The sequence below is a fragment of the Benincasa hispida genome, chromosome 4 (assembly GCF_027475165.1).
Source record: "Benincasa hispida cultivar pf3 chromosome 4, pf3_genome.v1.1, whole genome shotgun sequence".
In the NCBI taxonomy this organism is placed as follows: domain Eukaryota; kingdom Viridiplantae; phylum Streptophyta; class Magnoliopsida; order Cucurbitales; family Cucurbitaceae; genus Benincasa; species Benincasa hispida.
The window spans coordinates 60,851,786-60,865,813 of NC_143481.1; the positions used below are offsets into that span (position 1 = coordinate 60,851,786).

Genomic DNA, 14,028 nt, shown 5'->3' on the forward strand with positions numbered 1-14,028 from the left:
CCGTTACTTGTGACCTCCCATACATTTTTGGGTCGAAGCCTTGAGTACTGCTTGCCACATATATAATCGAATTATAATCCATCCTAGTACTGACTGCACAAATTATGAAATTTGGAGGGGGAGGAAACCCCGCATCAAATACTTTCATATTTTTGGTAGTTCATGTTATATATTAGCTGATCGAGATGCAAAGAAAAAATGGGATTCCAAAAGTGATGAAGGAATAATCCTAGGGTATTCAGCAAACAGCAGCATATGAGGTCTATAACAACGTACAAAGAGCGTTATGGAATCTATCAATGTTGTCAATAATGATAAAAATGGCAAAAAAGTTACAACTAAGACAAATAAATATGATGATGAATCTATTTTGTTAGATGGATAAAAATTGAAATCGACTGTTTCACTAATTGTCGATGACAATTCCTGTGAGAATACTCAAAATTATAAAAATAGCACAATCTCAGATAATGAAGATGATAAAAAACATACCAAGCACCCTTCTAGTAGAATCCTGAAGAATCATCCTTCTAGTAATATTATAGAGATATTAGGTATGGAATTTCCACTAGGAAAAAAGAAAGGTGGACTATCTCCAAATTATTGGTAAATTTGTTTCACATCTCTTGTGTAATCTATTAATGCTACTGAAACATTAAAAGATGAGTGTTTGGTTAATGCTATGCAAGAAGAGTTGATGCAATTTGAAAGATTTCAGGTCTGGACTTAGTTCCTCGTCTTGTTTCAGCAAATTTATTGACACAAAATGGATCTTCAAGAACAAATCTAACGTAGATGGAATAGTTACAAGAAATAAGGCTCGTTTAGTTGCTCAAGGATACTCTCAAATAGACGGTGTTGACTTTGATGGGATGTTTTCTTCTGTAGCTCATCGGGAAGCCATCAAACTTTTGCTAAGTATTGCTTGCTTACTAAAGTTCAAACTTCATCATATGAATGTCAAAAGTCTTTCTTAATGGGTACTCGAATGCAGAAGTTTATGTCAAGCAACCTAAAGGCTTTTTTGATTCAATTCATCCTGATCATGTGTGCAAGTTTCAAAAAGCCTTGTACGGCCTGAAGGAAGCACCTTGTGCTTGATACAACTACTTATCTGAATTTCTTCTTAAACAGGGATATGTGAGAGAAGGAGTTGATAAAACGCTGTTTGAAAATAATGAAAAAAGGGAGTCTTATGATAGCCCGAGCTTTATGTGGATGATATGTATATGGAGGAATGTCTCAGCATCTCATAGATCATTTTGAGATAAGTTTGGTGGATGAACTGACATATCAAGCAACTTAAAGACGGAACTTTTATATCTCAAAGAAAATATGTAAAAGGCCTAGTAAAAAGGTTTAGGCTCGAAAGACTTGTACAAAGAAAACCCTTGCTCCAACTCATGTTAAAATGTCTAAAGACTCTGATGGGTCATGTTTTTATGAGAGTTTGTACCGAAGCATTGTCGGGAGTTTACTTTATCTCACCACTAATAGACATGGCATTGTTTTTGCTAAACCCAAAGTGAGTCATCTATTTGGTGCCAAATGAATCATTAAATACATTAATTGTACATGTGACTATGGTCTTCTATATTCTATTGATACTAACTACTCTCTGGTTGGTTATTGTGATGTAGATTGGGTTGGTCGCTCAGAAGATCGAAAAAGCACTTCTAGTGGATGTTTCTTTTTGAGAAACAATTTGGTGTCTTGGTTTAGGAAGAAGCAGAACTGTGTATCTGTCTCCACTACTGAAGCCCAATATGTTGCTGCTGGAAGCAGTTGCACTCAGCTTCTCTAGATGAAACATATGCTCAAAATATGATGTATCACGAAATGCTAGACATTGTACTCTGACAACTCGAGTGCCATAAATATTTCTAAGAATCTAGTCCAACACAGTAGAATAAAACATATTGACATCAGACAACATTTCATCCAAGAATTGGTTGAAAATAAATAGATTGTCTTGGAACATATTCGAAATGAAAATCAAATCACCAAAATCTTCAAAAAAGCTCCAGGTGTTAAATAGTTTGAGGCTCTTCAAATTTCTTTGGGCTTCTACTTAATTGATTCGTAGAAACTAATCAAATTTTGTAAGTAGGTCGTGATGGGATTAAGGCCCATTTCACTGAAACTGGACACATGGCTTTATGCATATTGTGGGGCAGGTCAGTGTAAGTTAAGAAATATTTACTATTTGTGCTTTTACAATAATTCCTGTCAGTTGTGTTTTGGTAGGAAATTTTTTTTTGAATTTTTGCATGTTCATATTCTTTTCAACGTCCCCTGTGATCGTGATTTCTCTCTAGTGAGTTCCAAACAAAATGGTGAGTACTCGAAAAGGAACGCACACTTCTAAATAAAAAATGGTGTGCTACAAAGAAAAGGAAAAAAAAGATCTATGAATCCACTGATGGGAATGCTTCGACGAATGTGATAGAAACTGATCACATTTCAAACCCTAATGCTGAGACTTTGGGTCAAAGTAAGGTTGTTTCTGCTTCTGTTGCAAAGCGTAAAAGATCACATCACATGACAAAAGGTAAAAGTAAGAAGAAGAAGAAGGGGAAAACCTCTCTTAGACTGACCATGGAGGCTTATGGGTCTTGGAGTTGAAATTGAATCCTCTCAACTTTCATCTGATCCTCAAAAGTATTTAGGTACTGATCCTCCTCTTGTTGACTCTGGAAAAGAAAATGTTACTTTGACTAGGGATGTCATGCATGTTTCAAATGATGAACCGACATAAATTGATGTAAGTAGAGTAAAAAACTCTAGGGTTTCTGATGTTGCAGATGCGTCAGAAGATAATTTGACTGAAAGCAATGCATCTGAGTTGGGCATTGAGTCTAATTTCGATAAATCTATTCAAAATGTCGAGAATATTGAGACTAAAGCTTTAAATGTGCTGTGAAATGTTATTGCATCTAGAATAGTTAATGATTCTGAGGTTGTGGAAAAGGAAGATGATCATGAGAATTTTAAATATAGAAATGATAAAAGTAAATCAAGTAAAGCTAGTTCTGAGAACAAAATTCAAGGTAATTTTGTCTGATAAGGGTAAGGAGAGTAAAAATACTCATGAGGGGGAAAAAGCTAGGAAGAGCTCCTTTGACTCTATTGATGATTATTCTGAGGACAATGTGCCTATTAGTCCGTTGAAGCTAAAAGATAAACAAAAATGTGCTAGTGAGAGTGCTGGTTTCTCAAAGCAAAGTGCTCAAAATGATGTTGCTTTTATTTTTAAATGAGTTGATGAAGAAGAAAATGCGTTTGAAAAATAACATTTTCCACTTTCGCACGCTTCAATCCTTCATCGCCAGTGCTGCGTTTCAACGGCCTCGCCAATCCAATACTCCCACTCACGATTCTTCTTCATTTGGTCTTTCCCCGACTCAGCCTTCTAAAGGACACCAGACCGTCCACAATGGAGAAGATGAAGATCGAGTTACAGAATTCGAAAATGGCGGTGTGTTTAGTCGGCGGAGTGAGGAGGTTTGAGGTCACTAGACCGTCCATTATTGAGAAGATTCTGAAGGAGTATTCGAATGTGGACTTATTTTTGCACAGTCTACTTGATCAGAACACGTTCAAGTTATCCTACTTGAAAACTGCGCGGAAAATCGCCGCCGTCAGAATCTTTGAGCCAAGACCGATTCCGGAGACTGAGTCGCAACTCCGAGTTCTCACGACGAAGAACTTGCCCAACGGCATCCAGGTTCTTCCGTCTAACTATAAAACTCCCTTTTCTTTTTTCTTTTTTTAATCAGATTTTAAGTTGAAACGTTATTTTATTAGGTAGCTGTTTGGAAGAAGAATAAGGGCTCTATTGTATCTCTAACTAACTGTTCTCCCTTTTTTTCACAATAAAATGCCTCCTTTTTTTTTTTTTGCTTGTTTTATAAGCCTCAACTAATGATAAACTAGTGATTATTTCATATTTTCTCGGACTTGTAAAGCTTGTAGTTTAACTTTTGATCAGGCAGTTCTTTTCAATCTCTTGGATCATGTTGTTGGTGTTACAGATTTTTTGATTTATGATTTGATTTGATTTGATTGATGGGTTTTGTAGACGACATCACTCATCTTAAGGATCAGAAGGTGGAAAGGTTTAAGAAGAACATTTTGAAGAGGGGTTGTGCCTGAGACTACTACAAAGAAGGGAAAGGACTACCCTGTTGGCCCTATTCTTCTTGCATTATTCATTTTTTTTGCCATTGGATCATGTAAGTTTTAGATTTTGAATGCTAATTTCCTCCTTTCCTTTTTCATATTCTTATGCTTATGTTTTGGCATACTTTGGATTTTTATTATGTGATCAGAGCTTGTATGTGGGGAATTCTCTCAACCCTTCTCAGCATCCTAATGAACATATGATAAGCTACTTGTATGTGATTCGAGCCAGCTGATGAACATATCTCAAGTTTTAAGCTTAAACTACCCACGCCAGAGTTGGAAAGGACCTTACATATCAAAGAGACTCTGGAGAAGAGATCATCCTTGAAAACTCTTATATTGTTGTTGGTTCTGATGGGCACTTCAATGATTATTGGGGATGGTATTCTAACCCCAGCAATATCAGGTCTTGATGATTGACATCTTTCTTTCCTTCACATAATAAACCAAAAATTTGTTTTATTGAAAGCTACACGATAAACAATAAAAAGAGAATCTTTTCAAACATCCAATCTAATTAATGTGTCAACTGGGAAAAAGTGTTGTGGATGAATAGAAGGTTTCTTTTACCATTTGACTCAACTAAGAAGTTGGTTAGCCGTTTAGCTTCAGTGGTTGTATTATGGCTTTAGTTCAGCTCTATCGAATGTCATTATTTTATTTTTGTTTGTCAAAATCATGTTGAGTATCATTGTTGTGATAAACTAGATTTTTTATAGTGGTTAACTGATGTAAGGCCCTGGTCAAATTTTAGATTCTTGAGGATGCTAAGATAATAAAAATCAATTTGAAAATTTATGGGTTGAGTTCATTTCTTTTGTTATTTATAAATTGCTTATATTAACGCAACTTATATTGAATCAATTCGAAGGTGCTGAGATTGGGGTGTTAAAATATTTAGGGCATACATCACTTGTTTCTGATGCTATCAATGCTAGTTTTTGGATTTGATAGTTGTTTACTTATTATTATTTGTGTTGTGTAATATTGATAAGCTACTTGGTATGTTTGCTTATTGGAGGGGAAAGTATACATTCTTTTGTGGTTTTGGGAGGGGTTCATGTAAGGATTGAGTGGTAAAAAAATGATCTTATAAATACTTGTATCTAGATATGCTTCATGTATAACTGATGGCATTAATTCCTTATGTCCTTTTAGTTTCATGTGCTTTTGTATTTTTTGTTATGTGCAATCATTTTAAGAGTCAATGGATATAATTCTCTACATATTGTTTGTTATTTTTCTCCCTTAAAATGCTTGAATATGCCTTACAACAACTTATGATATACGTGTTAATTCACAAGTTTGTTTTTGTGTATAGCTTTTTTTTTTCCAGTCTTCATGTTTTTTAGCTTGTTTGGCTATTGAGAGAATGGAAAGTAAAATTTTAACTTTGTGTAACACATTCATGATATATATATTTTTTTATTATAGAGTAGGTGATATTTGGTTAAAATGACTTCAAAGATTCTGCTACGTCATTAAGGGTGAAAAAGTTTACTTTTTGGTTTTTCTTCACGTGCTTGCAGACCTTGTTGTTTACTCTATTGGGTTACAACTCTTTTCATCCAAAACATTTGAACTTGATTCATTATTACTTTTATAAATAACATACATTTAATCAAAACTGTATCAATCTGTAGTACAAGATTGTTCAGTGCCCATGTTCTTTTTCTAAGGGGTGTTCAAAACATTTAACTTTTTCCTATATAGTCTTGATCTTGTTGGCCATAGTTTTTCGTAGTTCGGATCTTGGTAATGATGTGGTGGATAATCAAAACTTTTGGGATGTTCTTGTATATTTTTTTTATTGCACTTTATGAAGGCCCTGCTTTAGCTGTTAATTTGTCTTTGCAGAAAGTTACAATTCAGGAGAAGTTTTGTAGTACGTGAAAGGGACAATAACTTTAGGATTATACTGATTGTGTTGTTTTAGAGTCTCTAAGCTAATCTCTCCATTGAATGGTTCTTATACATGCATTGTATAATATGTAAGTGCTGAGAATTTCAGCAATAGAATATCTATTATACTTAGTTAAAACAAAATGATATGCTTACAGGATCAAACACTACAAGAATTTCGGATTTTACGTCTTTGTTTTTCAACTGTCACTCAGTTTGTATCTTTTGTTATTTCTTCTATTGTTTACTAAATTTCTCTGCTAGTTTTTCAATTCAAGCTTGCTCTTATCTGACTCTCATTTTGCTGGCTTATATGTTTTTATATTATAACCATTCTTAGTTAGCTCTTTGGATATATGTAAACACAGAAGGGGAAATAGGTGTTTATGCAAATGTCTTGTTGTGTAGACTCTGATCTTATGTCTTTTCCTATCCATTTGCCTGTTCTGTTTGCTGTTTTAACCTTTTTTGGTGGCATTTGAAGAAGCAATATCATTTTCTTCATTGGTGGTGTAGCTTTTTTTCTCATGGTTACATTTCAGTTTAGGGAAGGGGGACCAACTTTAATAAAAGATCCTAATAGATAACATGCAATAACAATTCAAGCCTTCACGTTGATTGAAGTTGCCTCACATTTGTATTCTCTCAATCTCTTCCTCTACCATATATTTTTAATGGTGTTGTTTGTGTGTTTTTTTAGGTGTTTGGAAGGGGTGGGGAGGAGATGGATTTCTTGCAACAGCAAGGAATTCACGTAAAAATTGTTCCTGGTAAGTACATTTTTGAATGCTTGCAGTTTTAAGCACAGTTTCTAAGTGTTTTCAAGTGACTCTAATGATATGGAAATTCCTGTTTGAGAAGTTATAGTATGCTTATTTCTCTTTGGACCATATTGGATTAGAATGTAACACCCGTTTATGACTCATGGGTACTATTTATTTGTAGTTTAGATTTGATTCAAGGTGCTTGATTTTGTGGATTGCATTATGGTAGTTTGTGGGTTATTCAGATTTTGTGGATTGCATTATGGTAGTTTGTGGGTTATTCATACACTATGGTAGTTTTTGTTACAACTTTTGAGATTTGAAGTACACTGTGAGCTAAATTTGCTTATTAATGTATGTGTTCTTGAATATTCATTTCTTGGGAATTTTGATAGTTTTCTTGAGAACAAGTGGTTGTGAAATATTTTTGGGAGTGTGTTTCTTTGAACAGGTTGAAGGTAAATTTTTGGTTTTGTTGTGGTAGCATCGTTATGCTGTCGAAAATTTTGAAAAAGAAGATTCTTGCAAAAGGAGTAAAGATTTTGAAAAAGAAGATTCTCTCATTTATTCCTATTGAGTTTTCTTGTTTTGCAGGTGCAACAAATGAGTAAAGATTTGGTATCGCAACCTCTTTATGCTTTTTCTTGGGGAACTTTAGATCCAACACATTCACTACAAGAATGTTTCCTTGAATGTTCCATTTATGCATATTCCCAATAAACACTTTTAGTTGAATATGAATTCTGATCATATTTTCACTTTCAATCCTTTGTCTTAAACCTTTTTTTTTTTTTTTTTTTGTGATCCTTTGAACAACAGTGGACAGACAAAGATGCCTATAACTAGACACTGCTGAAGCTGAAGAGGTCTATTCAAGAAGAATTATGAAGGGATCCATACTTACCAAGTGGAGAGGGACAGTAAACTCATAGTGTTTGTAAAATCATAATGTATGTATTACTTGTAATTTGTGTTTTCAAAGCCTGAATTATTGTACGACCTTTTAAATTATAATTTTATAGCATAATTTGTGAATTAAATGAATAGATTTACAATCCATACATGAATAATATGTCATAGCCACAACGTTCGATGATAATGTGTCATGTTATATTTTTTGACCAAAAAAATGGATTCGACAATGAAATTAAAAAAAAAAAACGGATGGATTCGGGCTTCAATATCGGTTAAGAATTAAAAAAAAAAAAACACAAACTTTAATGTCGGTTGGAAATTTCACTAAAGGTCTTTAATTTTGGTTGGAAATTTCACTGAAGGTCTTTAATGTCGGTTGCAACTGACATTGAAGGCTGTGTTATTAAAGCCCTTTAATATTGGTTTAAAACTAACATTATAGGCAACCGACATTAAAGGGCTTTAATAACACTATCTTTAATGTCAGTTGTCAACCAACATTAAAGCCCAAATTTCTTCTAGTGCCTTAATTAACACACACACACACATATATATATAAATAAACGGATTTAATATATATATATATAAACAAAACACATTCTCTCGTTTAATCATCAATATTTAATATGGATCAAATTTATATTAATATTTGAATCATATTCTAATAATTATTTTTCTCTCAAATAAATCTTTATATTATGATGTATTGTATACATTATATTATATCTCATAATTATATATTATATAATTAATTTCCTTTATTAATTTGAACAATTCAAATTAATCCAAATTAATTCAATTCTCACTTATCCCATAGCTCACCTTATGGACTTATAGTTTGAAACTCCAATGGTACTCAATTAATTAATGGAACTCTTTGATTAAATTAATCAACTTCCATTAACTGTCGGCACTCCACTAAAGACCGATAGTTGCACTCTTTACACTACAAATATATTTGTGTGTCCATTAGATATAACCAATCAACAGTGCATCAAACCTTCACAAATTGCTTGTAAGTATAACTAGGTCAAAATTATTATTTTGCCCTCGTAGTTACATTTAACTTCTTAATTACCATTGACCCCTCTAATGAATAATAAGTCACTACAAGAAATCTGAGCTTTGATGTCGGTTGGGAAAAACTAAAATGGATGTACAATGTTGGTTTCTTAAAAAAAAAAAGGATCTTTAATGTCGGCTTTAAACCGACATTGTAGGTATACTTATAATGTCGGTTTAAAACCGACATTGAAGGTCATTTTTTTTTTGTTTCCCTCTCTCCCATTTTCATTTCCCACCTTCCCCAATTATCAATAAGAAAATTAAAAAAACTAATATATATATATTGTGTAAAAGAAAAAAAATTGACCCTCAAATTAAATCCCTAATCTTCTTCTTCTTCTTCGTCCAAGCCCTTCCCACGTCGCCTTCCTCAACTGCACATTCCCTAGCCAAGACCCTTTCTCCGATCACCTCACCATCCATTAGCTAGCGTCGCCAGTGAGCCTTCTCTCTCCCTTTCTCCACTGTCGAACTCTCTCTCTAACCCACGAAAAAGTAGATCCACCGCCTGAAGTTCTGATCTTTCTTTCTCTCTCTCTCACTTTCACCAATCTGCAAGCCATATGCCAGATCTAGCTGTTGTGCAGCTCATGTTCATAGATTGAGTTTGTCCATGCCTGAAGTTCATGTTCATTAACCAATCTTATTCTGACGGAAAAATCAGAGAGTAAATTTTTTCGGAGGAAGAAAGGAGAGAGATCGAAATGGCATCCTTTTTACAGTCCTTCATCGACCCAAAGAAGAACTGGTTTGCTCGTCAACACATGAAAGCGCTCACCCAATGCCTCCGTAATTATCGTAATTGAAACCCTAATCATTTCTTTTTCTATGCCGTTGATTTCAAATTTTGTTCAGTGGAGATTGATTTTGGGTTGTGTTACTATGTTAGGTCTTCGATTCGATCTGTATGATCCATATTATGATATTGATGTGAAGGAGGCTTTGAATCAACTCCCTAGGGAGGTTGTTGATGCGGGCAATCAGCATTTGAAGCGGGCCATGGACCTTTCCATGAAGCATCGATACCTTCTTGATGATCTTCAAGTTTTTTTCTACTATAGATGTTTATCTCTTCCTTAGATCGGTTTGAGCCTCGCCGAAAGAACAGAAATGTGTTATATGTTTATCATACCCGAATAATCTTCAGTTTTATTTCTGTATTCAACATGCTCTTAATGTAATTGTTGAGCGTCCAATATTCTCGAAATCTAGTATTTTTTTTATGGTTAAATTTCTATAATTTTTCATGGTCACTGGGAACTAACTCTTTATTGTATTGGGTTTTGTTGTTTTTCCCCAACTAAGCACAGGATGTTGAATTCTAAATAGTAGTTAGATGGTTATTAGTTTGAATTATTTCATTCTTTTGGCAGGCCATGCAAACACAATTCAAGAGCTATCTCTAGGATATGCTAGCACTTCTAAGTCTTTCCATTATTTCATATCTGCCGCTTTATTATTTAAAGTGAAAAAAAATTGTGGTAAAAAAAGAGTGAAAAATGTCTGGTCGTGTTAATGAAAATGAGGCAGCTGCTCTATATCGTAGTGTCAGTCATGGTTCTTAGAGTTTTGTATCATATGACCTGTATTTGGGAGTTATTGATTTTGATATTATTTACCATCTGTTAGCCTAGATGGTATCTTGCTATGTACTTGCATTACAGTTGAATTGTTTATCTAGTGTAGTTTTAATTTTATTGAATTCCCCTTCAAGGTTTCTCGTTCCGCCCTCTGTTGTCTTTTTCATGATTTCAGGTTTCATGATCTAGATAGATATCAGCTTTTGGGTAATATATGTATGAATCCTGGATATGCTTTCTTTTAAAGAAAATAAATGACTTGTGTAGGCCTTTGTTTGTGGTTGAATTCTTGATTTGTTCTGATTGTAACATTATACGAGTGATTTTCATGCACTACCACCAGATCTTCGCTGTTAATCCTAATTCTTATATTATTTTCAAAAACATTATACGAGTGAAATTTCTTTATCACATGCAAATAAAGTAAAATGTGTGGCGGTAATTTTTTTTTTTTTTTTTTGGTTTGATTAATCTGGATTCTTTGATTTTTATTTACTGGCGAGTATGGAAGGAAGGCTGGATAAAAATAAGATAGAGCAAGGTTGATGATTTGATGACCAGTGCAAATTAACCTGTTCAATTGTTCTACTCGTTGTGTCAGATTGTTTAATATTAATGTCTCAACTTAGGTGAATAAAATTTGTGTTAATTTAAACTGTGTAGTAGCAGGAAGTAGGGCCGCATGATGTTGCATATGCGTGCTACAACTCCTTTGATTTCTTGGAATACTACTTAGTGAATAGTTGTGGGGATTGTGTGTAGCACATCCTACCATTGCTTTCTACTTGATGTCGACCTATCTTATTCAGCCAAATTTCATCTGATCTCTTGTTAGACTATTGGTACATAGCTTCTTTAGCATTTTCCATTTGAACTTTAAGGTAAATGACTTCGTTTAGTAATTAAACAATCTCATTTAGTATTGATCTTTGTTGATATTTATCTTTATTAAACCGGAGAAAGCTGAATGAATGAAGCTAAAGGTAATTTTTTTTCCCGCTTTGGGCATGTTTTGCCGGTAAAGAAGGAGAGAGCAGAACGTGAGGCATTGGGATAAATTCAGAAAATGCTTCTAGTTATATTGAAGAAGGAGCTAGCCATGCCATTGTTACTTCAATAAGTTCTTTCCTTTTATCTATTTACGATGATATTGCTTCATGTATTGCCTGAAATGGAGGTAGTGTAACATGATTTTGAAATTCTATAACACTGAACCTTGTTGAGCTATTGTAGTACTTGAATATAGAAGATAATAAAGATTTCATTTGGTCTTAAGTAAACTATTTTCGAACTGCCCACAATGGCTTTAAATGTTGTATGTTTCTTGGTTCTGTCGCAGTATGTGTTCAACAATGGACAAATAGATCTTACAAGGCTTAAAAATCTTGTTTGCATTGTTGGGAGACAGAGGCTTGTATTGTATCTTAGTTGTAGAAAAAAGGTACTTCTTTTTGTGTTATTGTTGCTGAGTTTAGAAGTTGTCATGATTGATTAACATCCTAAGTTATGGTTAACCCTTTAGATGTAAAAAGTCACCCAAAGTCATCTGCATTGAAACAAACAAAACATCTTGTAGCTTGGGGCTTCATTAACATTTGTCTATGCTCATGCATTGATTAACATTTAGTTTCGATATAGGAAGGTAAAATGCAATTGTGATATATAGATGGCAGAAGTTCAGTGATGTATTTCTGTGTTGTATTTGCTTTTAGTTACATACAATTTGAATCTAATTCGTCTTTGGAATTTTGTTTAGATAATCTAGGATTGACTACCTTCATGTCAAAGATTGACCCTCGATAGCATCTTTTAGTTGGAGATGTTTTTTGTGGTTTCATTTGATTGAAGTCTTGTATCCATTGGTGTGCTTTTTAGATGCTTGAAGTTTTGGTGTTGCTTTAGGTGGCTTTTTACTTTTTAGTTATATGGATAATGTAAAACTTTTTAGTTGAATATGCTAGCCTCTTACGTAAATTATTTATTTATTATATAGTACTAGCTTTAATTTAATAAATGGACGTAAATTTATGTTGAATTTATCTTTTCTTTTTCCTTTTTGTATTTCAATACAAAAGATGCATATATGCAAGGAGAGATCGACGTAATTCGGACCCAATGGGCAAGTTTTGTTGGCCGATTTGTGTAAGGATTTAATTCTAGTTTTTTGTCTCAATAGAATGTAAATGCTAGCTTAGAATGAATGTAAATTTATCTAACCATGATCTTTGTGAATGAAATGAGTATTAATATGATATTTATGAATGAGAGAAATGATGGCTTGGTGTAAGTATTCTATGAAAGTTTGGTTCTGGTATTGTGATTCTTGTTTGTGGATAAATTCATAGGTGGAAGACATGATCTGTTTATTATTGGAAGTTGTATTCGTGGTATTGTGATTCTTGTTTATTCATGGAATTAATACTAATTGATATTTGTGAATGAGAGAAATGATGGCTTTGGGGTAAGCTGTATTTTATGAAAGTCTGGTTCTGGTATTGTTTTGCAAATTTTGGTAGATAAATTCATAGGTAGAAGACAAATATTGATGGGCTCGCCATGAAATTTTTTTTTTATTCTTTTTAATATAGAACACGGACATTTCCTGACCCAACACGAGACATATAATGTCATTTTTAACTTATTTGACCAAAAAAATGGATTCGGCAATGGAATTTTTTTTTAAAAAATGACAGATTTGAGCTTCAATGTCAGTTAAGAATTAAAAAAATAGGCATTAATGTCAGTTGCAACCGACATTAAAGACTTCAATGTCGAGACCTTCAATGTCAGTTGCAACCGACATTGAAGGCTGTGTTATTGGTGTTATTGAAGCCCTTTAATGTCGGTTTAAAACTAACATTAAAGGCAATCGACATTAAAGGGCTTTAATAACACTATCTTTAATGTCGGTTGCCAACCGACATTAAAGCCCAAATTTCTTCTAGTGAGTTATAGTATAACTATAACCAAACCCTGTATGGCGCTAAATTATTCAAGCCCCACAATCAGCTCTTAGGGGAGCAGTTTCTTTGCTTACTCTAACAATAGAGAAGGAGTGAATTCCTTCTTATGTAATTATGTTCCCAGCTCCCCAATCAAATAAATCCCCAAAATTGTAGGTATATTGAGTCGACGAATTTGGCCACTATCATCCACACAAATCAAAGGATCACCTTCATAGGTAGGAGTTCACAACTCACGCAGGATTCAAATCAAAACATCTGTGGTCATCCTGGTGAAATGTAAGTCTCATCTATTAACGGTTTTATATAGAGAGACTATTCATTTTGTGGTCCAGTCTTATTTAAACTTTTTGTATAGAATACGCCTCCTTATATATTCCCACATAAATGATCAGGATTAGATCATTTATAGCACTCTATAACAATTGTAACAACTACAAAGTACACCATAATTCGTAGTATCACCAGGATAAGGTATCCAATCTTATCCATCTACTACAGACTGTTTTAGATTATCACTTCAATATGATCAAATTTTATGTCTATACATTCATGTTTAAGTTACAAAAGATAACTTTGGATTTTAGTTTAATGGGTTATTGCATAAGTTTCATAAACCTAATCGATCATAGATTCAACTAACATATAACTGCG

The 14,028-nt window shown here is 33.6% G+C and overlaps 1 protein-coding gene across 1 annotated transcript; it reads left to right on the forward strand.

Annotated features, from left to right (window-relative positions):
- Window positions 1-9,535: 9,535 nt before the first annotated feature.
- On the forward strand, window positions 9,536-11,468 carry LOC120076778 (cytochrome b-c1 complex subunit 7-2, mitochondrial-like). The gene is made up of 4 exons (XM_039030687.1): window positions 9,536-9,629; window positions 9,721-9,875; window positions 11,389-11,394; window positions 11,436-11,468. Exons 1-4 carry the CDS (start codon window positions 9,536-9,538, stop codon window positions 11,466-11,468), a joined length of 288 nt encoding a protein of 95 aa, XP_038886615.1.
- Window positions 11,469-14,028: the final 2,560 nt, after the last annotated feature.

Bases quoted from the DNA above. Each gene is read 5' to 3' on its own strand.
- LOC120076778 (XM_039030687.1), top strand. From the start codon at position 9,536: ATGGCATCCTTTTTACAGTCCTTCATCGACCCAAAGAAGAACTGGTTT. The intron at 9,630-9,720 runs GTAATTGAAACC...TTACTATGTTAG, and splicing joins CCAATGCCTCCGTAATTATC to GTCTTCGATTCGATCTGTAT.